This window comes from Micropterus salmoides, unplaced genomic scaffold (genome assembly GCF_014851395.1).
Source record: "Micropterus salmoides isolate LMB-PRFRI ecotype aquatic unplaced genomic scaffold, ASM1485139v1 Ms_hic_scaffold_1, whole genome shotgun sequence".
NCBI classification, from domain to species: Eukaryota; Metazoa; Chordata; class Actinopteri; order Centrarchiformes; family Centrarchidae; genus Micropterus; species Micropterus salmoides.
Window position 1 is genome coordinate 29,463,237 of NW_024040040.1, and position 24,488 is coordinate 29,487,724.

The 24,488-nt window shown below is 41.0% G+C and overlaps 1 protein-coding gene across 2 annotated transcripts in view; it reads right to left on the reverse strand.

Annotated features, from left to right (window-relative positions):
* The window catches only part of arhgef4 (Rho guanine nucleotide exchange factor (GEF) 4), a 182,463-nt gene that overhangs the window by 54,244 nt on the left and 103,731 nt on the right, over positions 1-24,488 (reverse strand). The window contains exon 1 of one of the 2 annotated variants that reach the window (XM_038723517.1): positions 22,915-23,483. The exons of the other annotated variant lie outside the window; for it this stretch is intronic. Coding sequence (XP_038579445.1) covers positions 22,915-23,173 — 259 coding nt within the window. The 5' untranslated portion in view covers positions 23,174-23,483. Of the gene's footprint in view, positions 1-22,914; positions 23,484-24,488 lie in introns of those variants that run through there. 2 annotated transcript variants of the gene reach the window in all.

A 24,488-nucleotide genomic window follows, 5' to 3' on the forward strand; every position in this document is an offset into this window, starting at 1 on the left:
AGGGGCCGGGATGACCCTGTAACTATTCCCTAGCCCCAGGGCCCCAGTCATCCAACCGAGTTTTAGATTAGTGCTGTGTGGTCTCTGCGATTATAATGTGAGGAGCAAAGTGTGTCAACATTCAGAACACATATGCTTATTTCATGAAAGCAGTGCTTGAAGTGTGCCAGTACTCACTGGTATGCAGTACTGCATTTTAAGCCGCTTTTCAACCAAAAGTACCGGGGACTCCTTTTCAAGGAGCTAAAAGCCAGATTAGGCTAATTAACCAGCTGACGTAGGCTGTAGGCCTGTGCGCTGTATAAAGCGATGCACAGGCATCATTATTTGTAACCACTATCCATGAGCAACATTTATAAATGAACATCAGATTTGATTGGAATATAATGAAAAACTATAAACTATGCTTCACCATTAAAGCAGCTTTTTTGTGTGGGAGTATAATGAAGAGACGCACGATAAAGTTCGTTACACATTTAATAACACACTTTTTGATTTTTTGGGGGGTAAAATAAAGACCTTAGAACTACATTTAGACCCTGGTCCCTCCGGAGTTCCTCCAAAGGTTACTAGTTCTGGGGTATAGTTCCTTTGGCCGAAACACAGCTTTAGTCTTTGGTGTACCGTAACTTTTTCTTTTGAACCAGCACTACTCACAAGCTGACAGTACTTTTTCTGCCCTCCCAGGTTCTATGGGCATCATTCATAATGGCTCTAAATAAACTGCATTACCCAGGGGGCACTGTGTTATGCTCACCTGCTCCTGTTCTTGCTTGCCTGCTTTTATCTGTCAGTCTCTAGTCTAAGTAACATTACATAAAGCTTTCAAAGCTTGGCTCCAGAAAAACACAAAGAGAAAAGAAGAGTCAGATGATGACACAAAGAGCTTCCCTACCAGCTGCTGATAGCCAGGATGCCAGTGCGCCAATATGTGCTCCTTCTAGCCAGCCTCCTGCTAAAAGCAACACATTCCCATTGTTTATCTATTTTAAAATCTGTACTTTTCTATATATTATAGATAAGCATTCAACTTGAGTAAAATTGAGTGGAGTTAGAATTTCTAGCAAGTTTTCCAATTTAAACAACAAAATTGTTTTTTAATGTTAAGTAGTTGTTTACCTGGGTCTAGACATAACTATTAGTGACACTATGACACTTTTCAGATTATGAACATATGGAAATTGCATGCTTTAATTCAATAACTTAATCCATTTTGGAGTGAAAGAAAGCATTAAAATGTCCTCATCAGGGTCTGTGCTCATTTGATATTTGTTTTCACACAGTCTTTATTTTTTCTTTCCATACTTTTTGGCAACTGTGCTCTACACATCATCAGATGCAGCCAGTGTGTTAACGTGTTACTCAGGAACACATTACTGTAATAATATTGCTTTTCCCAGTAACTAGTAGTGTAAGGGATTACTATTTACAAAAGAGTAATTATATTACAGCCAAAAATCTAAGTAACATGTAATGAAACTCTAGAGATGTGAAATAAAGTTGGTCCTGAACACAGACTTGTCTTTGTCGTATTTATTCTCAGAGATCTCAGAAAGCAGTATCCAGGAGAGTACAATAAGGAGAAGAGTGTGTGTGTGTGTGTGTGTGTGTGTGTGTGTGTGTGTTTTTGTAGAGCTGTGGAGTGTACTATTTTGACATCTGTTGCTGTGCAGAGAGATGACTGTATGAATGACAGTTACTAAAACCGTTAGTTGCAAACAAGAACTTGTCTGATACCTTGCAAGTATAGAAAGGGGCCCTGGATGATCAGGGTATGAAAACAGAGAAGTAGAAAAGTACAGAGGGTGCAGAAGTAGAAAACAACTGAACTCACCGTGACCTGCAATGAAGTACATAATGTTGTTGATACATGAATGACATCAAACAGTACAAGAATCATATAATAATGCTATGAGATTTATAAATTGCTGTAACACCGCGAACAGTTCTACATGTTTGCTAACATCAACTCGAGATTTATAGCTAGCGGCCAGTGACCGAGCAACAATATGTAACTTTTCGAATATAAAATAACAGCTGGTAGAGAGCACACTGGTGTTGGGCCCAAGCCAGGTGAGCGGGCAATATAACTGAACTAAGCAGCCTCTGTGTACATAACGTTAGCTAACGGCAGAGGCAAAAAGACAGAAGAGGACGTTGATGGAGGAAGCTAAGAACAGAAAAAGAGAGTTACCAAGCAAGAGTCTTTTTATGTCTCCCTTTATTTGACAATTGCAGGGGTCACTGAGTCTGTACTTGGAAAGAAGCTGCCTCTGCTTGATATCTCTGACAGTAGAGAGATATCCAGCCATTTCATTATCTCTGTTTAGGGCCAGATAACATTCTAGTTTGTGTTGTTTTTTTGTCTCTTCCTCCATAAGTTCCATAAGTATTTTTGCTTTAAGTGATCATTTGGTTTACTCTAATTGGTGGTTGTAAAGTGAGATGTTACAGGATTTGTTTTGTCTCAGGACTAGCTGGCATAAGAGACTCTTTTCTGGGTTCAGCTCTCAGGTTTTAATAGTCTTGAGTCTTGAGGACTTGATCTGAGGTCAATCAGAAAGGTTAGTGCTCTTTTTTGGGTATCTATCAGGGGTGTGACGAGATCTGAAGTGAGTTTAATCTCTTTTCCTAACACACAAAATCCCAGATCAAGACAGACTAATGTGAATACAGTGACTGATCTACATCCTCTTTCCTTGGCTCATGCTCTGTACGGCAAAAGTATCTCATTAAGTAGCAGTGCTTACAAAATGTTACAAAATGACCAATATTCAGCAGAGTGCATTTTGCTGCTGTTCATGTCAAGTCCATTTAGTGTGTGAGCTGACTGTAGTTTGGAATGAATTTTTCAAGGTAGTTAACCATCCCTAGAAATCTTTGCAGAGCTGGCAAACCTGCTGGCACAAGCATTTCACTGATTGCTTTTGTTTTGGAGGGGTTAGCTTTCATTTGTGGAAACATAGCTAACGTAGCTGACCTGGTTCAGCCAGATTTGTGTTCTTCCACATCTTTACCTGATTATGTCATTGACTAAGATCACGTAGGGATATCCATCAAAAATCTGTTCCACGGAGCGCCGGAACACATTACTGGCCGAATTGAGTCAAAATGGCAGCAGTAGAAATCTGTAGCAACCAAAAGAAGTTCTAAAAGAGGTTAGCATCAAAGATGTGCGCTCAAGCGAAATCTGCCAAAAGGAGTTATTTGCATCTAAGACCAAAACACAGTTGCATTTCAAACAGATCATCGTCAGCAAGGCTTCACTGGTGAACGACCAAACTGATTATATAGTAACAAGTATCAAGTGTCTTGTCATTCTGTACCACATTTCGATTTCGATCTCAGTGGCCTCAGTGAGCTAATAAGCATGCAGCATGCTTGTACCAAGCTGGTAAAGTAGACACCAAACTACATCAAGCCTACTGTAAAGAAAAGGTCAATTCTGAATTGAACAGTCTAATACTCTGGTCTCTTAAAAGTATACATGGTCACAAAGAGAACGAGAGCAAAGTTTACAGCTTGGCTTCACTGTGCCACACACATGGGAGGGATATGCAAACGTGACTGATCTTCTCAGATGAGGACTTCCAGGCTCGACCAATTAAAGTGAAGAGGTATGAGAGTGAAAGAAAGAGCAAGGGTGATGGAGGGAGGAGGATGAAGTGTAGAGTGCGTGCCAAGAAGTGCCAGGCTGAGTCCTCTTGCTCCTCTTTACAGCCATACATGGGCAGTATACAGTGCAACCAAGTCCAGAAGCCCTTGATTTTAACCTTCCTTGGGTAACCATGATCTGGATGACTGAGAACCTTCACAGACGTATACTGTTCAAGTACACAAACATACTGACCACTGAATGGAATGTGACTGACACACACACAGACACCTCTCCTCTGTGCATGTAAAAACCTCAACATCTCTCCTCCTCCTGCAGCTGCTGCTGCTACACACCTTTGCCTGCATTATCAGAGAAATGGGGGAGGGTGGGAAGAAAAAGAGGAGGAGTGAAAGAGGGGGGATGGGTGATTGAAGGACAGAAAAGGAAGGAAAGGTAAACAGTTTTCAGGAATCTGTACCATTGCTGGCTTCATCTGTGATGGCTCTTGGGCTTACAAACATATTGTAGGTGTTGTCTCAGTATCCTCCATAATGGCTTTATTCAGACATTGCAGTACAAATATGGAAATGATGCAGCAAATTGGAAAGTCATAAAGACAAGTATTCTCAGTTCACTCACTGGCTGCATCAATGATGGATTTATAATAATGTAATGAAGCCTTAATTAATGACCATCATGTGCACAAAGAATGCTTACCTTGCTTCTTACTATTCCTTCATATCTTTTGATAGTGACAGTAGAGAAACACACAGGAAATAGGGGAAGATTGAGAGAACAGACACGATATGAACCCCATTATGATAATCTAAAATGCACCCTGGTCACTTGTACATAAAACTCAATTAATAGGTCGGACATGTAACATGTCTGTATCACCTTCAACATGACAGGAGTCTGAATTGTATGCTATCAGAGGGAGAGTGAGAGAGTTTCCACCCAAACACTATCCACAGAGTGAACGCCAGCATCTCCAGGGACTGTGCACTACACCCTAGTGTCCACCTGGCCCACGATCCCACCCTCGACATAGACAGCCTCTATGACCAGGTCCACCTCTCCCGGGAGGCACTCTGCACCTTCACCAGAGTGTTGAAAGACTCAATCGCAGCCCGACCGGAGCAACGGAACAGCGAACACACCCCTGAGACCCCCTAGACACCACTCTAGACCCCCCAGCCACATCACCCCCTACTACCAGACTGATCACCTCATTTTATAACATGACTAAACAGGACATGAAATCTTTCTCAGTTGCATGTTGGAACATACAAGATCTGAGATATTTTACCTTTAGTTTAGAGAACAGAAACCCATACTTCCTCAAAGAAATAAACAATTTAGACATCAGTGGGTTGAAATAAACATGGTGTCATGATGATATATCCACTGGTTGTCCTCTTGAATACTGAGAAATAATTGTATTATCAACTAAACTGTCAAACAGGGAAGGGACTCAGGAGGTATGATTCACTCTATTGAAATCATAAAAACTGAAGAATTTCATATATATCTATTAATAAATAGGGAAGCAATCTCCACACAACAAAATGTTTATCTGCTACATTCATACCCCCTTCTGAATTGTGGAGACCTAAATACACGGGGAGACAAATACCTACCTGGAGGAAAGGGCATCTGACTCCCAATGTGCCCCCCACAAATAACTATGATCAGATCACCTATAAAAGTGGCATGGAGCTGCTACAGCTCTACAATTAGTCAATGGTAGGCTAAGAGGAGATGCCCTAGGACAATACACATATGGTTCATCTCGCTGTAGTAGTACAGTGGACTCCATAATATCCACTCTAAATCCAGTGTCCCTCAGATAATTCACAGCCAGCCCTCCCAGACCTCTATCTGAATAACGTAGAGTTACACTGTACCTGAAGAGTGCAGAAATACAGCATAATGCTTTACCCACCAGTAAACCACATTGCATTAACAAAGAATATAAATGGAAACCAGGCAGCCAAGAAAACCACCAAAAAGCATCAGAGACTGACCAAAGTACATTCCATATTGATAGTTTCCTTTTTAGCATGTTCCCCCCAAAATAACAAAGGTGTAAATAAAGCTTTAAATAAAATTGTCCTATCCTATCCCAAATTTGAGAACAGGAATAATACAGGAAAACTTGAATACCTACTAGGTGAAACACAAAAATGTGAAATAATTCAGACTAAATAATGGAACTGTTTGCAGTCATTAAATCCGGTGGTAAATGTAGTGTCTATTTTAACTTGCAGCAAATTTTCAATTATTCAAATCAGAATACAGAGCCAGAAGATGGAAAGTATATTAACCATTCTTTCAACAGGATCACCATTAAGTTTTTTCTTAAAGAAATGTTCCTTAGTTAGGCTTCAGTTAGTGTCTCCATCTGTTCTCAGTGATGTAGAACATTTTTTATACAGGGGTTGTTTGATGCAAAGTACAATCCGTCAGTAATAGCAGGAATTGCCCCGGAGAAGAAGCTCCATCTAAGAAAACCTGCCTACAACTATCTAAAGTTTAGAAGTATCTTAGACAGAAACCCAACAATGTGGTAACATTACTCTTAAAGCTCTTGGCAAGACAGCAGCAAGACAGCATCGCAAATCCTGATTACTTTGTCCCCACACAGGCACAATATACTAAGATGATCAACACAAAGAATGTGTTTTTTGTTGGTAGTAGTCACTTAAAATTGATTTTCTAAATGTTTCTTCATCGCCCCCCATGTTAAAAGTAATTTCTGTCCTGCTGGTGCCATGGTAACGTGACGTTACACTGTGTGTAATCTAACATTCGCTGTTTTATTTTTTACATATAGAAATGGCTTAAACAAAAATACATTTGCCAATGATCATCTTACTGCATATTACTCCCGTGATGAAATAAGTCCATGTCATAGGCCTAAACATTTGTTTTTCATGTAATTCTCCTGTTCTGGGAAAGGGTTGACATACAGTGATTCCATTAACAGGTCCAGTATTTTTCTAATCAGGCATCTGACAAATAGGGTCTGAGGGGGCGCAGTTAGCTCAGTTGGTAGAGTGCTCACCCCATGTACAGGGCTGACTCTTTACTGCAGCGGCCCCTATCTCTCTCGCCCTTTCCTTCTGTCCCATCAAATAAAGGCAAAAAAGACCCAAAGAATCTCTTTTAAAAAATGGGGTTAGTTATTATTATTAATATCATAACACAGCAGAGCTGAGAAATTAGGCTTATATTAAAATATGCCATTATTATCATTATTCTAATGTGCATTATGTGTCTCTTTTTCAGGATGATTGAATCAAATATTGAATTATTAATGAGACATTTGTATAGTTAGTTTGGATCAATTCTGGATAAGTCTGTATGTTTGAGCATGAACCGGAAAGATTTTCATATAGACTTTTATATATCAGACTACTATTCAAGCATGAGACACATTTACTGTACACAAAAAAAGAGCATGTCTGAAAAGAGGAGAAAGGCTGTGAGTATAGAGTTCTTCGCTAGAACCAAAAAGGTGTTAAGGTGGAAGGTGGGACTGACATTTCATCCACCTCTCTACAGTCATCAACTCTCGCCCCTCTAAGTAGTGGTGTTTTCATTCAAGTATCAGTAGGCTTTTTCTGCCTGATAATTAAAAAGATACCATCTGATGATGTGGGCTTCTTCTTACATGAAGGACATAACTTCCCTCTGCTGAGTCACACTGAGCACCAACCAATCAGACAGACATTGCTGTGAGACACTTAGTCCTTAGAAATGTCAGTGACTCCTGGCTCTTTCAAGGGTCAGCACCTTAAGGTGTGATCTTCTTGAGTCTGACAAGACCAGGGTCTTATCTTACATACCAAGCATTCTCATAGTCTGCCCTCTGGTTTTAGGATGGACACATGAGAACATGAAGAATAAAGGGGTCAAAAAACAATGGCCAAATAAAAACTTCTATCTTCAATTAAACAGGCCTGATTCTCAAATAAGCCAGTTTGCACTCAAACATTCCATTACAGTGTGAACCCATTAATTTACAAAGTCATTGTTTGGACCAAAATTGAAAGTAACCTCCTGTCATCCTGCTTCTGTAAAGATCTAAACCAGTTTTTCACAGTCTACAGTCATCTTAGTAAAATGGCTCGATAAAGGTGCCAGTATGCTTTAAACAAAATGCTTATCAAATCGCCCTACAGCATGCCCCCCTACCCCACAGCTTTCTGACATTGAAATTAAGAGGGCAGCATAATCTCATCCACTTTATGCATTGATAGGCCACGTGTGTAAAGGTATGGAAGTATATAGGGGACTATATTCAACTGATAATGTACACTTGAAAATATAAATGTAATTCCACAATAGCATTATCATTTTCCTTATGTATGTGTAATCTGTCAAAATGAATATGTCATTGTCATTTCACATACTCATATAGGGATGGTAAAACCATATTAAAATGAAAATTTAGTCCTTGCATTAAGGCGGGTCTGCAACGGAGCTGCAGTATTGTCAGTAATACTAGTATTGCAGTAATGCTAAGTGTATCTGTGAATCAGAATGGTTGCATTAGTCTCAGCTTGACACAAACTAAAAAGCAAAAACAGTAGGGCTGTTATGCAGCATTTAGACCAAACGCAAATTTTGTCCTTGCGACGCTTTCCTCGTGTGAGTACATTTGCTGCAAGTCTTCACACACAGAAGGTGATTTTAACGCGATAACGTGAATAAACACAGCTTTCCATTACTACAGCTGTATGAAAGAAAGAAAGAAAACCAAAGAAAACATTTTGCTGTGATTAAATAGCAATAAACGGATTAAACTGATGCAGAAATAACTACAACATGATGCAGATTTGTTAAACATATGAATTCATGCTTTGTCAGGTCTGTCAGCAAGACAGCAGGACAACAACTTCAAAAATATTTGTTTTCTGAATGGAGTTCGGCTCGATCAGGACTATTCTATGCTAACTTGGTCACAGTAAAGTACAATGATAGCTGGAATAAAGGTACAGACACATGTTTTCTGAACTCACCAGGTAGTTCAACCTGCTCGCTTTCTTTTCTCCAAGTAACGTCCAGTTTTGTCCGGTTTTTATATAAATATGAAGTCGTAGTCCGACAGAGCTAACGACACTAACAACACTGGAACCGGATGTGCACGGAAGCTAGCTGCTGAGAAGCTCCAGTGAAGATAAATCAACGTTGTAATCCCAAAAATTTAAGTAAAAAGCTAATTTAATAAAAGCAGTTTACTACGAGCTCCTCCCGCGAGTGAACAGCGTAGTTGTTAGAGCATAATCCAGTCCGACTACGGGTGTTTATTTGTCCAAAGGTTGCAGCGCTGCTCCCTCCTCCTCTCCCCCACGTTTAGCAGCTCTCAGCCGGCCAGCAGATTTTCAATCTCCCGCTCTGCCCGGCCCTCTCCATACATCGCTCTGAAGCCGTTGGTGACGTACAGACAATATCAACACTGATAGGCTATCGCAAATCAGCGTCATGCGTCTTTCTCGCTTGAGTTGAAAATATTCAACACCCCCGCTGCAGCGCCCACATAGCCCTGCCTTCTTTCACTCACAGCGCTGTCTACTTGTCTTGTTTACTCCGGTTGTATTGCGTTACTTTTTTCCCAGCCAAAAGTTCCACCCTACTGTGCTGTGACTGGCTAGTTCATGTGATTGGATGCTGGCAAAGGATACAAGCAAGCCCATATGCAAGCAATGGCCCAGAGCAGTGGACCTGCCTCAGAGCTGTCAGACCTGAAGGAAAGTACTTTGACTAAGGTCAGAAGTAAATTAACTGATGCTGTTCAGCTTAACACACAGTACTATTAACTTTACTTACTAAGATAAGTGCAGCCTTTGATACCATCTGTCACTCTGTTCTCCTCATCGGTTATCCTCTATCGGTATCACTCACACTCTTAGACTGGTTCACATCCTATCTTTCTGGCCGCACTCAGTTCGTTCAACTTAAGTCTTTTAAATCCTGTCCCTCCCCCGTCACTTCAGGTGTGCCCCAGGGCTCTGTCCAACTTAGAAACATCGATTCATTCTCCCATTTTAAATCGCAACTCAAAACACATCTGTCCCATCTTAAAACTGCCTACCTCATTTGATGTTTTTTTTTGTTTTTGTTTTTTTTGCTTTTAGCTTGTTTTAATGTTCTATTTTCTAGTTTTGCTGCTTTTAAATGTTTTTGCATCCCTGTACGTTGTCCTTGAGTGCCGAGAAAGGCGCCTTAGATAAAATGTATTATTATTATTATTATTATTGTTATTATAAGTTGATGAGATAATTGAGTAATTAAATTGGAGTCATTTAATCAATGTTGTGTCAATTTTCCCCTGTGGTCTCGAATATTGATATTTTCAAGGTATTGTATCAAAATTTGAAATTCCAGTATTGTGAAAATACTAAGTGCTGTATAACGTTGCATTTATGGATGCACGATAACTATCGATCCGATAAATCAGGATATTAAATTTTGGCTGATAAGAATCAAATACTGCTAATTGTGTGGCTGCTGTTGTTGCACTCTGTGCCACGCAGACGGGATGCAGGCAGCTAGAGCCAAACAAATGTGTTGTCGAAGGTTTGTATGTTTTTCACTGTTTCAGAAGAAATACAGCTCTATTGCAATATGTATATGTGTAATTTCAGTCCTTCCTCCTGTCCTCCTCCCCTCTCCCTCTGCTGTGATTCACTGTAGGTACCAATGTGCCATATTTTAAGCTACATGGCAAACTAAGCTAAACAGTTAGACAACAGACAGCTTTCTATATATCTTGTTTGTAACATTTGGAAAATTACCAAGCTAACGTTAGCTGTGCTTATAGAAAATATAGAGGATGAGAGACTGTAGACAGAGCAGATTAAAATGACTTTCTACATTTATGTTTATGTTTATGCTTGTTGAATAGATGTATTGATAAAGTATTGTCTTTGTACTCACAAAGGTTTTAAAATCGATACAGCATAGTATTGCAATATTTTGCACGGCAATATCGTATCGTAACACGAACGTCAAGTATCGATCTTTTATTATATAAATTATACATGAGAAGTTTGTTTTTTGGCACTAATAAAATTGCTTTTTCAGTCCACTAAAAAAAGAGTTTTGCTTTGGGGACACAATTTGAAGTTGGGAAAAAGATCAAATATTGCAATAAATTGCAATATGTTTAAAATCGCAATAATATCGTATCGTGATATAAGTATCGTGATAATATCGTATCACGGGGTCTATGGTGATTCCCACCCCTAGTACTTACAGTCATGAGCGTTGTTGTCATCACCTCGGGTAGTTTGGCGTTACCTTCACTTCACTATCTCCACCGCGGCCCGCACCTCTGCTGGCCGCTGTGTGTATGTGCGCCCACATGTGGCCAGCTTGCTTATTCATTGCGTGGCTTCGTAAAGGGTCAATTGAACATTTGTTTTTCACATATTTATCATCAGGTAAATTTACATACCGCAGCAACAAGGGGCTTTCAAGTAACTTAATGCTGACAACAAAGCTAGCTTAGCTGCCGTTGCAGTACAAAGTTCCACAAAAACAACATACCACATACAGTGGGTACGGAAAGTATTCAGACCCCTTTAAATTTTTCACTCTTTGTTTCATTGCAGCCATTTTCCAAAAATCAAAAAAGTTCATTTTATTTCTCAGTAATGTACACTCAGCACCCCATCTTGACAGAAAAAAACAGAAATGGAGAAATTTTTGCAAATTTATTAAAAAAGAAAAACTGAAATATCACATGGTCATGTAGTCATGGTCATCAAGTATTCAGACCCTTTGCCGTGACACTCATATTTAACTCAGGTGCTGTCTATTTCTTCTGATCATCCTTGAGATGGTTCTACACCTTCATTTGAGTCCAGCTGTGTTTGATTATATTGATTGGACTTGATTAGGAAAGCCACACAACTGTCTATATAAGATCTTACAGCTCACAGTGCAACAGAGCAAATCATCATTAGGTCAAAGGAACTGCCTGAAGAGCTCAGAGACAGAATTGTGGCAAGGCACAGATCTGGCCAAGGTTACAAAAAAAGATCTGCTGCACTTAAGGTTCCTAAGAGCACAGTGGCCTCCATAATCCTCAAATGGAAGACGTTTGGGACGACCAGAACCCTTCCTAGAGCTGGCCGTCCGGCCAAACTGAGCTATCGGGGGAGAAGAGCCTTGGTGAGAGAGGTAAAGAAGAACCCAAAGGTCACTGTGGCTGAGCTCCAGAGATGCAGTCGGGAGATGGGAGAAAGTTGTAGTAAGTCAACCATCACTGCAGCAATCCACCAGTCGGGGCTTTATGGCAGAGTGGCCCGACGGAAGCCTCTCCTCACTGCAAGACACATGAAAGCCCGCATGGAGTTTGCTAAAAAACACCTGAAGGACTCCAAGATGGTGATAAATAAGATCCTCTGGTCTGATGAGACCAAGATAGAACTTTTTGGCCTTAATTCTAAGCGGTATGTGTGGAGAAAACCAGGCACTGCTCATCACCTGTCCAATACAGTCTCAACAGTGAAGCATGGTGGTGGCAGCATCATGCTGTGGGGGTGTTTTTCAGCTGCAGGGACAGGACGACTGGTTGCAATCGAGGGAAAGATGAATGCGGCCAAGTACAGGGATATCCTGGACGAAAACCTTTTCCAGAGTGCTCTGGACCTCAGACTGGGCCGAAGGTTTACCTTCCAACAAGACAATGACCCTAAGCACACCGCTAAAATAACGAAGGAGTGGCTTCACAACAACTCCGTGGCTGTTCTTGAATGGCCCAGCCAGAGCCCTGACTTAAACCCAATTGAGCATCTCTGGAGAGACCTGAAAATGGCTGTCCACCAACATTTACCATCCAACCTGACAGAACTGGAGAGGATCTGCAAGGAGGAATGGCAGAGGATACCCAAATCCAGATGTGAAAAACTTGTTGCATCTTTCCCAAAACGACTCATGTCTGTATTAGATCAAAAGGGTGCTTCTGCTAAATACTGAGCAAAGGGTCTGAATACTTATGACCATGTGATATTTCAGTTTTTCTTTTTTAATAAATTTGCAAAAATTTCTCCATTTCTGTTTTTTTCTGTCAAGATGGGGTGCTGAGTGTACATTACTGAGAAATAAAATGAACTTTTTTGATTTTGGGAAAATGGCTGCAATGAAACGAAGAGTGAAAAATTTAAAGGGGTCTGAATACTTTCCGTACCCACTGTATAACCTACTACTCCGGCTATGAAATTGTTTTCATTTCAGGCTTAACATTCACACTTTTTCTCAACTGTCCTACAGTATTATAAACTCAACATTGCTCCAGTCAGCGTGTGGGCATACCATACACCCTAGCCACATTAGCCGCAGAGTGGGTTAACACCATGTTCAACAGGATAACATGAAAAATAAACAGAAAAGCAACATTAAAAAATTGCAAAACTTACAGGTTCCAAGTTTGAAGTCAGGAGTTTAAGATCTAACCTTGTGCCTCAGTTTTAAAGTGAATCCTTCTATGTAACGTTAGTGGTAACCTTGTTGAGAAAGCAGTCCGTATTAAAATGTTTAGCGCACACATATAGTTTCAGTTTCTAGTGATGCATATTTCTGCGCATAGTTAGTCGTTAGGTTAAGCTTAACCATTGTAACTGGATGAGGAAGTATTGTGCTGAATAACTGAATAGTCGCCTTGATGAGTGGACTAACACTTTCATTATTGTTTTGACATCAAAAGACAATCGGCTGTTTAAATCAGCATGTGCATGCCCAGCATACATGAATGGCCGCTTGATGTGCGTTTTCAGTTATAATATAGACGGAGATCAAATCTGTAACCGCTAAAATGCTGGTGTGGGCAGAGATCGTTTTCGTTTTAAAAATCCATTTTTAAACAAAAACATAGAATAACATAGTGGAACATAGTGTAGCCTTAGTAGTCGGTTACCAAGAAATCCCACGATTCTCGATACCAAATTCGATACCATGATAAAAAAACAATAAAAACAAAAACAAACTTGAAATGTGAAATGTTTAAGAGTGGTCACTATCTATATTAGCAGTGGTTTGAGATTTCTATGTTAAAAAACAAAACCGTTTTTGATGATTGAAATGGGTCTTATTGCACTTTTAAGATGGTCCCTTACTCTGCTTAGAGTGACAGGCACCTTGGACAGACATTAAGTTCCTTGCCCCCTAATTGCATAATCATTGATCAAAACTGTGAAACGTCTGCCTAAATGAGCACTCCAACAAATGCCAAACTGGGAGAAATCGAAGCTTGACATTGTGCTATTGAAGGTAACAGCTGCGAAAATCAATATATGTTAATTAATAAAAAAACGTAACAATGTTTCCACACACGACTATGAACATTTTTCTTTTTGACAAGTCGAGGATGAGCTGCATTTATCGCCATCTCCCATATGTACGGTACCTAGAAAAACAAGTACCATCATGTTTTCAGAATTTTGGCATCGACTTGCTACCGAAATATCAGTTTTCATGACATCCCTAGTTTACACTGGAGTGACATTTTTGAGTGCAAACTGGCTTGTTAGAGAACCAGGTCTGTTTTATCATTTTGTATTTGTCCATTGCTTTTTTTTAACCCATTAATTGTTCATATACTCTGGTCTCTAGCCTAAAACCAAAAGACAGTCTTTGAGAGTGCTTGGTATGTAAAATAAGACCCTGGTCCTGTCTGATTCAAGAAGATCACACCTTAAGGTACTGACTCTTATTGAATGAGCCAGGACTGACATTTATACGGATTAAGTGTTTGACAGTAATGTATTTCTGATTGGTTGACTCTTCCTGTGTTGCCTTATACTATAAATAGGGATTCAGTGGCTATCAAACACAGGTTTGACTCCAGGTCAGTCATTGTGTGTCTGAGTCAAGAAGAGTGAACACAGACAGACACATAATAGCAGCATTTAATGTTGGACTATCAAATTGTAGTATAAGTAGTATAATAGTGTTAATACATAAGCTAGAAACCTATTGAAAATAAATTATAAGATGCACACTGTAGCTCTTACACCTTTGTGCTGCTGTAGTACATGGAAAGATGTTACTTGATTCATTCAGATGTGTCAACTCTATGTTGTAGAAAGGACTGTAGGGATTTAGTAATACACCAAGAAGTGTGTAACAAACTACTGATCCTAGTGACTACTTCATGCTTAAAGGCACTAGTAAGTGTTCTGAGATACTGTACTTCATATAGACAAAAAGGGACATTGACAAAGTTGAAGTCTTCATGTCTGCTTTAACTGAGGTGTGGCCGTGCAAAAGGACCATCTGATCTGAAGTGATGCAGTGGCAGCTGAAAACATTTTTATTAAATTGCCAGCCTCCCTCCATCATCCCAAATACCCATGATCCTGCCTGTGCTGTCTTTCTGCATGACTATCAATCAAAACCCATGTGAGCATTCAGCATCGCGGCTGCTGTACCTTCAAACCTCACGTCCTGCTCACCCTTCTCTGCCCTTCCCAGCAGTGACAGGCAGAGCAGAGACGAGGCAAGAGAGCGATGGATGCGATGAAGAGAGTCAGAAAGTACGAAAGAGACGGAATGAGAGAGCTTCAACTTTAGTTCTTCTCAGCCCGGGAGGGTCGGCATGCCTTGCCATCAGAGAAAATCTATCATTTAAATGGGAAATACTTCTGAATATCTGTCTGCCAATGAGACGGAAGAGAAAAGGAAGGCTCTTTCTCCTTTCCTCTTCATCCAACAAAGACAAAGAGAAATATTTCAGCTTTCTGTGTGGTTGGGGTGATGCCAAGCCAGCCACAGGGAGACAGTTGATTACACATGTTGAACACTGTTAAATAAAGTGATTTAAGCCTTTCTTAGAGATATGGAAGCTGCTATGTATATGTGCCTCTTAGTAAATGATACAATGAGGAGAACCAAAGGTCATAAACAGAAAATATATATACAGTATATATTAAGCAAAAAGATATTTTTAGTCAAAAGACATCATCTGCTGGTGTTTTGTCCAGTAAAAAGCTGTGATTAAATTCGATAAAAGTGTAATTCAACTTTAACTTTGAATGCTGGTTATTTTATAAGCATGGAAACCATGGCACATGGCAAAGTCAGTAGTGGTGAGGAATGTTACTGTATATAATGACATGTTAGTAGATGATGATGAAGAATTTATAATTTTTGCATTATCTCTATGATAACTTGCTTGTATGTGTTAGCATGCGGACATTAGCTAATTAGCACTAAACACAAAGTACAACTGGGATTTAATGTCTTTATTTTTGCAGGTATTTGGTCATAAACCACAGTGTCACATCAAATTGACCTGATGAATTATGCATTGTCTGGTTTATTTGATTTTTATTTACTTTGATTGGATGTAAAACTAACTTCTTCAAATGCAAACAACAAGTGACACATTGCTAATTTAAATTTTTTGTTACTGCCCATAACATAAATGATGCCTGATCACTGAAATTACTCCACATAGGCACTACCAAGCACAAGCATATTTAAAATATAGTCACATTTTACCCAACACAAACAAATAAGGTGGGGGAAGTACAATGAGAAGTACACTGGATAATATTAATAATCATAAATCATGAACATTATGAAATGTCAGTTTCACTCTTGTGTTGTAATAATCCACTTTCAACAAATTGTTTGAAAGTTTGAAAAGCAAAAACAGACACCAGTATTTCAGTTCAAATTCACATGCTGCTAATTTACTTTTACTATAAAAGAAAAACCCCTGGAGACTACTGATTGTGGAAAAATCTCTCACTTCGGTTGATAAGTGAGATCATGTGCCCCTAAACGACAACCACCACAGCATTCCATCTCTTTTATGGAACACAGTGCTCCTCTGACATGACGTAATGGGCCGTTTGGAGACAACTATGTCATTAGCCAGTTAATTACTCCCAGCACTTTAGATCACTCTTTTGTTTTGACACTCGAGTTCACAGCAGGGAAAACTTCAATTCTACTGATTCTATTGATCACCGTAAGACACTTGAAGGAAAATGTTGCACAATATGGATTTTCATTGGTCCAACTACTTAAAATTGGAGGTGATTCTCAGTGTATAGCATATCAAGGGTTGAGGGTTAACATGTTAACAAGGGTTAACATTTGCAAGTAACTGGAGTTATAAACAGACAGTATTTAAATATCTGTAATGATCTTTGTTGGCTGAGGAAGCAGAAACAGTTTTGAGTGTCAGCCTCATTAATGTTCACAACCTGAACATTAATGTTTTTGTTGCTGCTGTTTACATTCCCCCTGGCGCAAAGTCAAATGCAACACAGGAAGTGTATGAGGTCATCAGCAGGCACATGACAAAACAACCTCATGGTATTTTTTATTGTTGCTGGCTATTTTAATCAGACAGACCTCAGAACTATTTTACCTAAATTCCACCCGCATGTCCACACCCCAACCAGGGGAAACAATACCGTGGACCATGTTTACACAAACAATCCTGGCAGCTACAAAACCCTCCCCCACCCCTACTTTGGACAATCAGGCCAAATATCCCTGCTTCTCCTGCCAACTTACTCCTAGCTGATTAAAAGAAAAAACAGTGCATACAGATGAGGCTACAGCAGCTCTACAGGAATGTTTTGGGATTTGTTGAATTTGTTGATCCTGGAGGGACGGAAATGATCAGACTTGCAGGGTGGTGCACAGAGAACAACCTACTCTGCTCAATGTCAGCAAAACCAAGAAACTGAACGGAGAACTGGATCCAAAGTTAAATCAGAAACCACGTCAATAAAAATGATTTAGGAGCTCATTTTAATGGTATCTGAGTTTCAGAGCTATAGTAACAGATTAGATGACAAAGTTAACAAATGGATAAAACTAAGGAAATCATTCCCGTAGTTATGTTGTTTGCTTCCCTGTCCCCATCTCAACTACGGAACTTAAAAAGAGGTAGAGCACTAAGACGCCTCAGGCTGAATGGCTGTTCCACAGCGACCTATTTCCCAGAGAGTGATAGACACTTTCAGAAATCTGTCCCTCCTCCCCTCACTGTCTTGCCCTGCGGATGAGGACATTTGCCAGTGTGTGTGTGTGTGTGTGTGTGTGTGTGTGTCTTTGGGTGGCACAGTGTGCTGCACACAGTTGCCAGCTGGCCTTGCTTTATTCACAGGCCCACACAGAGGCAAGAGTTAACACAAGCATTGACCAGTCACAGACATATTAAAACACAGGACCTCTGTGGCATAATTTCAACAAATTTTATTGTAATGGGGGCTGTACAGCAAAAGTGCAAGAGGAGGAAGCCACGTGAGTTTGGGGTCAGGCAGGACAAAGCTCTGTAGGGGACATTGCTGGAAGAGAGTATTGTCATGCTGTATGATGGTTATTGAATGACAATTAGTTCTAGGTTAGGAATCAGACTCATAGTTCAGGATTGAAATCTACTTGCACTATATGGCCTTACACTATATGGCCAAAAGTATGTGGACACCCCTGTGCAGATAGTTAGGTGTATACTTCTGGTCTGGGTAATTTTTTCCTGGTTTTCGAGGCACCTCTGTTTCAATGAAATGAAATCTTAAAACTAAGTTGAAACGATTCATCGAGAAACCCGAATAACTACTACAAAGCAGCTTTGTTTAATCCATATAGTTATACACGGCACACTGTTTTGCACGGATAATTATTAGAGTCGCACCACACGCTTACACTGTGGACAAGTGAAGACGACATGATTTGATGGCGTGGGTTGCAAATTGGAGAAAGAAGAGAAGAGAAAGAAAATAACAAGTGACAAAAGGAAGAGACAGAAGCTAGAGAAAGTGTCTGAACAACAAACATACTTCCAGTAAATTTGCAACAATAAATATGCAACATCCGGTTAGACTTTCAAAATAAAACAGCGTTTCGAGACATCGACATTTTGAAACGCGCATTATTAAAGTCGTCAAACGTTGCCGTTTGGTTAGGTTTAGGCACAGAAAATACTTGGTTGGGTTTAGGCAACTACTTGGTTAAGGCAAAGTCCTTTTAGGCAAGTCATGCCACGCGGCTGCCATCTTGGCAACACTTCCGATCAGCTATTTCGGGCTAACAAGACCAGGTTCCTATCTAAATGAATGAGGAGAGAGCCAGAACTGCACTTTTACTGGTCACCGGGACATAAAAAATACATGAATAGAATCAGCATTAAAATCTGATAAAAATCGCTGAAAGAGTTTGACAACTTTGCCCCAAAATAAGGTTAAAAAGGCGTTTTTACTTCTACTACTTCTACTATGCATGCATCACCACTTCCGTGCATCCGTAGTAAAGGTGAAACAGACCCTTACGTCAGTGGAACCACGCAATTGGCTGAAATATGATTCCCGCTTTGGCTGTTAAAAGCAGACGATTGGCTTTCTAGCGTAACCGACATCTTTGCCGTTACAGGCTTTCCCCATAGATTTGTATTGACGATGTGTGAGGATGAGTTGTATTGATCGAGTGGCATGTCTCCTCTAAATTGTCTCTGGTTAAGGTTAGGAAAGGATCATGGTTTGGGTTTAAATAACTATGTATGTCAGTTAACACGTAAGTTAACTAATATCACTTACATCGTAACTTGCCTAAATAAAAATATTTAATGTTAACTTTTTGTTTCACATGGGACACGAACCCCGGTCTCCTGGCTCAAAGTCGGGGTTCTGGCCCTCCATCCACCCCAACAACCTCCTTACTCGGTCTTTTCTGTTAAATATCATATACCTTCCTTTACTGTCAAAAACTGACGCAGCAGGGCTTCCCCCAATACGTTGAACTATGACGGGAAAGGGATTCCCAGTGCGTCACAAACTGACGACTGTGGCTCTTGACCATGCGTCCATATGTGACGACTTGGGAGTGAGAACGGGTTAGAATTAGCCTACCACTACATCACAATGGCAAGGCTTCAGGATTTGAGCAGAAGGCATCCAGTCTACACATCGAGTCCACGGAGCAGACCCCAAACAAGGTGACATTTAACGGAAAACATGATTGCTAGCTGAAATGAAGCCTGGCAAAGGTAAGGCACAATTAGTAACTGTAAATCTATAACCGTGCGTTTTCTCTGACTTGTTAGTCCGTGAGTTTGGGCTGTAACGTTAGAGTGATATGAGTGACACAGCTAAACCTGGTTCCAGGGGCACAAGGCAAAAGTATTTCTTATCCGATTACTCGATATAATAATCTATAGAATTCTCGATTACTAAAATATCGATAGCTGCAGCCCTATTTAAAGCTATAGTTTACAAATATAGTCTGTGTCAACAGTTTGAGTTTGTCAGTTTCCTGTTTCAGCCTGACAGTGCCCGCATGTCCAAAGATGGCTCCAAAAAGAAATAGTTTTCCCAGTTTGGTGTGGAAAAACTTGACCGGCCTGCACATAGTCCTGACATCAACCCCATCCAACACCCCTGGGATGAACTAGAACACTGACTGTTAGCCAGGCCTTATCACCCAACATCAGTGTTGAACACTAATGCCCTTGTTTCTGAATGGGAGCAAATTCCTTCAGCTGGGTTCTAATATCTGATGGAAAGTCATATCTACAGTATAGCGTATCTGAAGCAGGCATATAATCAATACCCTACCAATATCCAGCAACTACTGTATTGTCCACAGCAATAATGTTGATCAAAACCCTCAGAGTGCCACCCAAGCTACCTCCACTTCCACCCATACATACTCCCACCCCATGACCTCAAGATCCCGAGGAGAAGAGACATTTGGTTGATAGTTTTGCAACTCCTTCTTGTTGCCAACAGAATCAGTACAGTTTATACATTATTATTTCCTCACCTCAGAAGGGCGTGTGCGTGTGTGCATTCCTGTCAGAGGGGCTCGGTGTTGGGCAGGAGACAGACGTTCTCCTGTACCTTTGCAAGCACTAAATGGTGGGACATCTCATTTGCCCTAGTGCCTTTCAAAAGAAATAAAACACATTTCCCCAACCTAAATCAGATTTAACTTCTCGTCTAATCTTTGATCAGTGGAAGTGTCAACTCCAAACTCCCCTTCACTCCCTCACATATCTATCAAGGCCAAACACAACACCAAAAACAGCTCTTAGCTTAGTTACATGTTTCCATGCTGTCACCATGGTGTGGAGTTCAGCAAGGTTACAGGTGAGGGAAAGAAGCTGTTCCTTAACCTGCTGGTCCTAGATCAGAGAGTCCTAAAGCTTCTCCCAGAGAGGAGGAGGGCAAACTGTTGCTGGGGTGAGAGATGTCTCTGACACGTGCCCTCCGCAAACACAGTTTACATTGAGCAGCCTCAAAGGTGGGGAGTGGAGTACCTGTTATGTGCTAGGCAGTTTTCACCACCCTATGGGGTACTTTCTGGTCTGAGACAGAGCACTTGCCAAACCATACTGAGATGCAGTTGGGAAGGATGCTCTCAATAGTTCAGTGGTACAGCTTGTATAACAGTGTAAATTTTCTGTCCCCTCAAAATAACACATCACACAGCCATTAATGTCTAAACCGCTGGCAACAAAAGTGAGTACAACCCTAGGTGAAAATGGGCTATACACTCACTACTTTACATTGTAGCAAAGTGTCATTTCTTCAGTGTTGTCACATGAAAAAATATAATCAAATATTTACAAAAATGTGAGGGGTGTACTAATTTTTGTAAGACACTGTAGGTATTTCTGTTGTCCACATGGGGATAGCTACTTGGGCTAGTGACAGGTTGAAGATGTCAGCTGCCCAGCACAGGCCCTCAGCGTGCATATAATGTGGCCACTTGGACCGTGTATAGACACTTTTGCCTTTAGTCATCATCAGATGACATATCTGTCGAACTAGTTTCTTTCAAAAATGCTGAATAATTAAAACTGATTTTGTTACGGTAATATGCTACTTCTTTCTTTGATCCTGAAAGACTACAGTCATCATTCACATTAATGTGTGTAAATACAACAGCATGCCAGTATATATGCTTGTTCGTCAGTCTGAGAATATGCAACAAACGCTTGCCAATGTTCACATGGGAATTTTTAGTGCTGTATCCAACACTCCTCCCACTCTACTGTACATCTTCACCCTTCTTCACCCACCACCCCTGCAACTCTTTAATGTACACACCATATTTTACAAGCTAAAACACAACAGCACAGTTCTTCGCATAGACACACACACACACAGCCTGAGTGACAAAGCTGCAATGACAACAACTGGAAGTCACAATGAAGCTATTGTAGTGCTATTTTCAACAATGTAGATCCTGGCTAAATGCCACAGTATGAGCTAAGATGTCTCTCCTACACTTATTTTGCTGCTTCCAGCATTGCATTTCATAGTTCTACAAAGCCTTGACCTAAAGGCCAGTTTCTCTCCTATTTCTCATGGTCTTTCTTCAGAAAGCTGCAGTGAATGCAGTCCCATGACAACAACGAAAAATAGGCCAACAGGTAGGGTTGATGAGTGGAAAGCATGCATATCAATTAATGAGATTAAAAAGGTTCCTAACCATTCAAGTTCAGTAGACTAGACATAAGCAAAGCCACACCATTAAAGGATGATACAACACTGTCAGAAAACTGCTGCTGATGACACTGCTATGTTGTAGCCTATATTTTTGTAAATAGCATAAACATTTAATATTGTTGAGCTTTGGGCTATTGGTCGGATAAAATAATCAATATTAAGAGGCCCTTAGGCTCTGTGAATTTGTGAGCATTTTTCACTGTTTGTCAAAGAATAGCATTTATTGTATTATAAACCTTATGATCAAACAAAATAATAATTTTAGGCTATTTTAAGTTATTAAACAGTTGCTTGTGTACAGACATTTAATGTTTGAGAAACAGTTTTGTTTAAAAATAAACCTTTTGTTTAATGTTTACATTCCTCAAAGTAAGATGTGTCATCAGTAACAGTATCATATGGGCATATAAACCATATGTGGAGCAGATAAGCACACAGATTGAAATCAGTGAGGAGGCCATAAGAACCTGCACTGTGAAAGAGGAAGCTGTTGGTATTTTCTGGCTCTTTCTGCATGACTAGAAAGCCAACCAACCAGCCCACCCAAATACATCAACACAGCATCTACCCTGGCAGCGGGTGACAGCATGATGAGCGCGCGCACGCACGCACACACACACACGCACATACACACAGACACACACACACACACTACACTTTCAATTCAATTCTGAATAACACACTAACCTCATGGCAGTATCAGTCTGCTGGTGTACACGTGTGCTCACATGCAGTGCAGTGTGCATGAAAAAGGAGACTATATTTTCAAGTCGCAAATTACATATTGCAATTTAGTGAGGCAGATTTACAAAGACCTGCATCGTGTGCGCTTACCTGTGGTGGAGTGCAGACTCTCCAAGCTCCAATAGCGAGACAGGACCCCCCTCAGAGTGCCGCCCAAGCTACCTCCACTTCCACCCATACATACTCCCACCCCATGACCTCCGTCCACCATACTGTCAACCCCTCCGCCTGTCTGGCTCCCTCCGTCTGAGTCGGACCCAGGCGACAATCCTGAGCTGCCGCTGCCGGTGCTGCCACAGCTGCCCCCATGCAGGGGCACACCCCCTTCCGAGCCCTGCTGGGTCCGCATCCCGATTTTGATGCACGACAGCAAGGGGGGGCGGAGGGGCGGGGGGTTGGGGTGGGTGGGTGGGGGCGGAGTGGGCAGTGAAGAGGAGGCGAGAGACGGTTGAGCAGGTGGTTTATTCCCCAGGCAAGGAGAGAGCGCAGAAGAGGAGGGAGAGGAAGAGAAGGAGGAGGTGGCCTCCGGGTCGATATCTGCTGCACTATTCGCTGAAGTAAGCCTCAGCTGTCAACTTGCTGCTTCCTCCTCCCATGCACAGAACAGAAGAGCTGTAGCAGCGCTCCTCTCCTCCCTTCTCCTTCTCCTCCTCTGCTCTAGATCCCTTTTCACACTGCCGCTGCTTCCTCTCTCTCTACTCCTGTTTGTCTGGGTCTCTCTACCGATTCTCTCTCTCTCGCTCGCTCTCTCTCTCAGTGGGGGCCCTGCAGGGGGGTTTCTGCAGCTGGACCATGTCATTTGCCTGCTAACCACAGTGTGGATGGCTCACTAATGGTGTAGGATCCATTTAGTTGGAGACTAAAAAAAAAGCCAGGCCTCCCTTTTCCCTCAGTCCACCCTCCTCGTCCTCCCTCCCAAACATACAAGAACAAACACACACACATTCACATAAACACACCACACTATGATGGTTGTCAAAGCTACAGGGACAGAGTAGATTTTTCAGATTAAATTCCTGGGTATTTAACCGTTTGTTTGTGTCTGTGATGACTGTGACTGTGTATGGATTATGTACAGAATACCTATAATAAAGATAATTAGGGTTTGACAGATACCTGGGCCCTGTTTCAGAAAGCAGGCTTTAAAAAAAGCTCTGTGTTGAGTTGGAAACACTTTTGGTTCCAGAACAGCTGATGAGAATTAGTTCAATCAACTGAGTATGTTGAACCTCTCATCTCAGGCTTAACATATGCCTCTTTTCCATCGCATGGTACCACCTCAACTCGCCTTGACTCTACTCGACTTTTTTGGTTTTCCATTTCCTTACAACTCCGTCGAGGTTCCAAGCGAGCTGAGGAGATACTAAAATGTGACATGAAAACACTGCAGACCACTGATTGGTCAGGGAGAATCGTGACTATTCACTGCGTCATCATTGCCCACGCCAGACGGGCCAGCAACAGAAAGTTTTATATTTTACAATTTCCATGTGTTCTTTCAACACTAAATCCAATTCTGAGAAGTTTTGATGCATCAACTGTGTAGATTTTGAATGTTGGCAGTTTTACGAAAATTGATTGCAGGTTGAAAATGTGATTCATCATATAGACAGTTTTCTTGTATACAAACACTACCGGACGGTAGGGGCTTTTGTAGCCGGTCA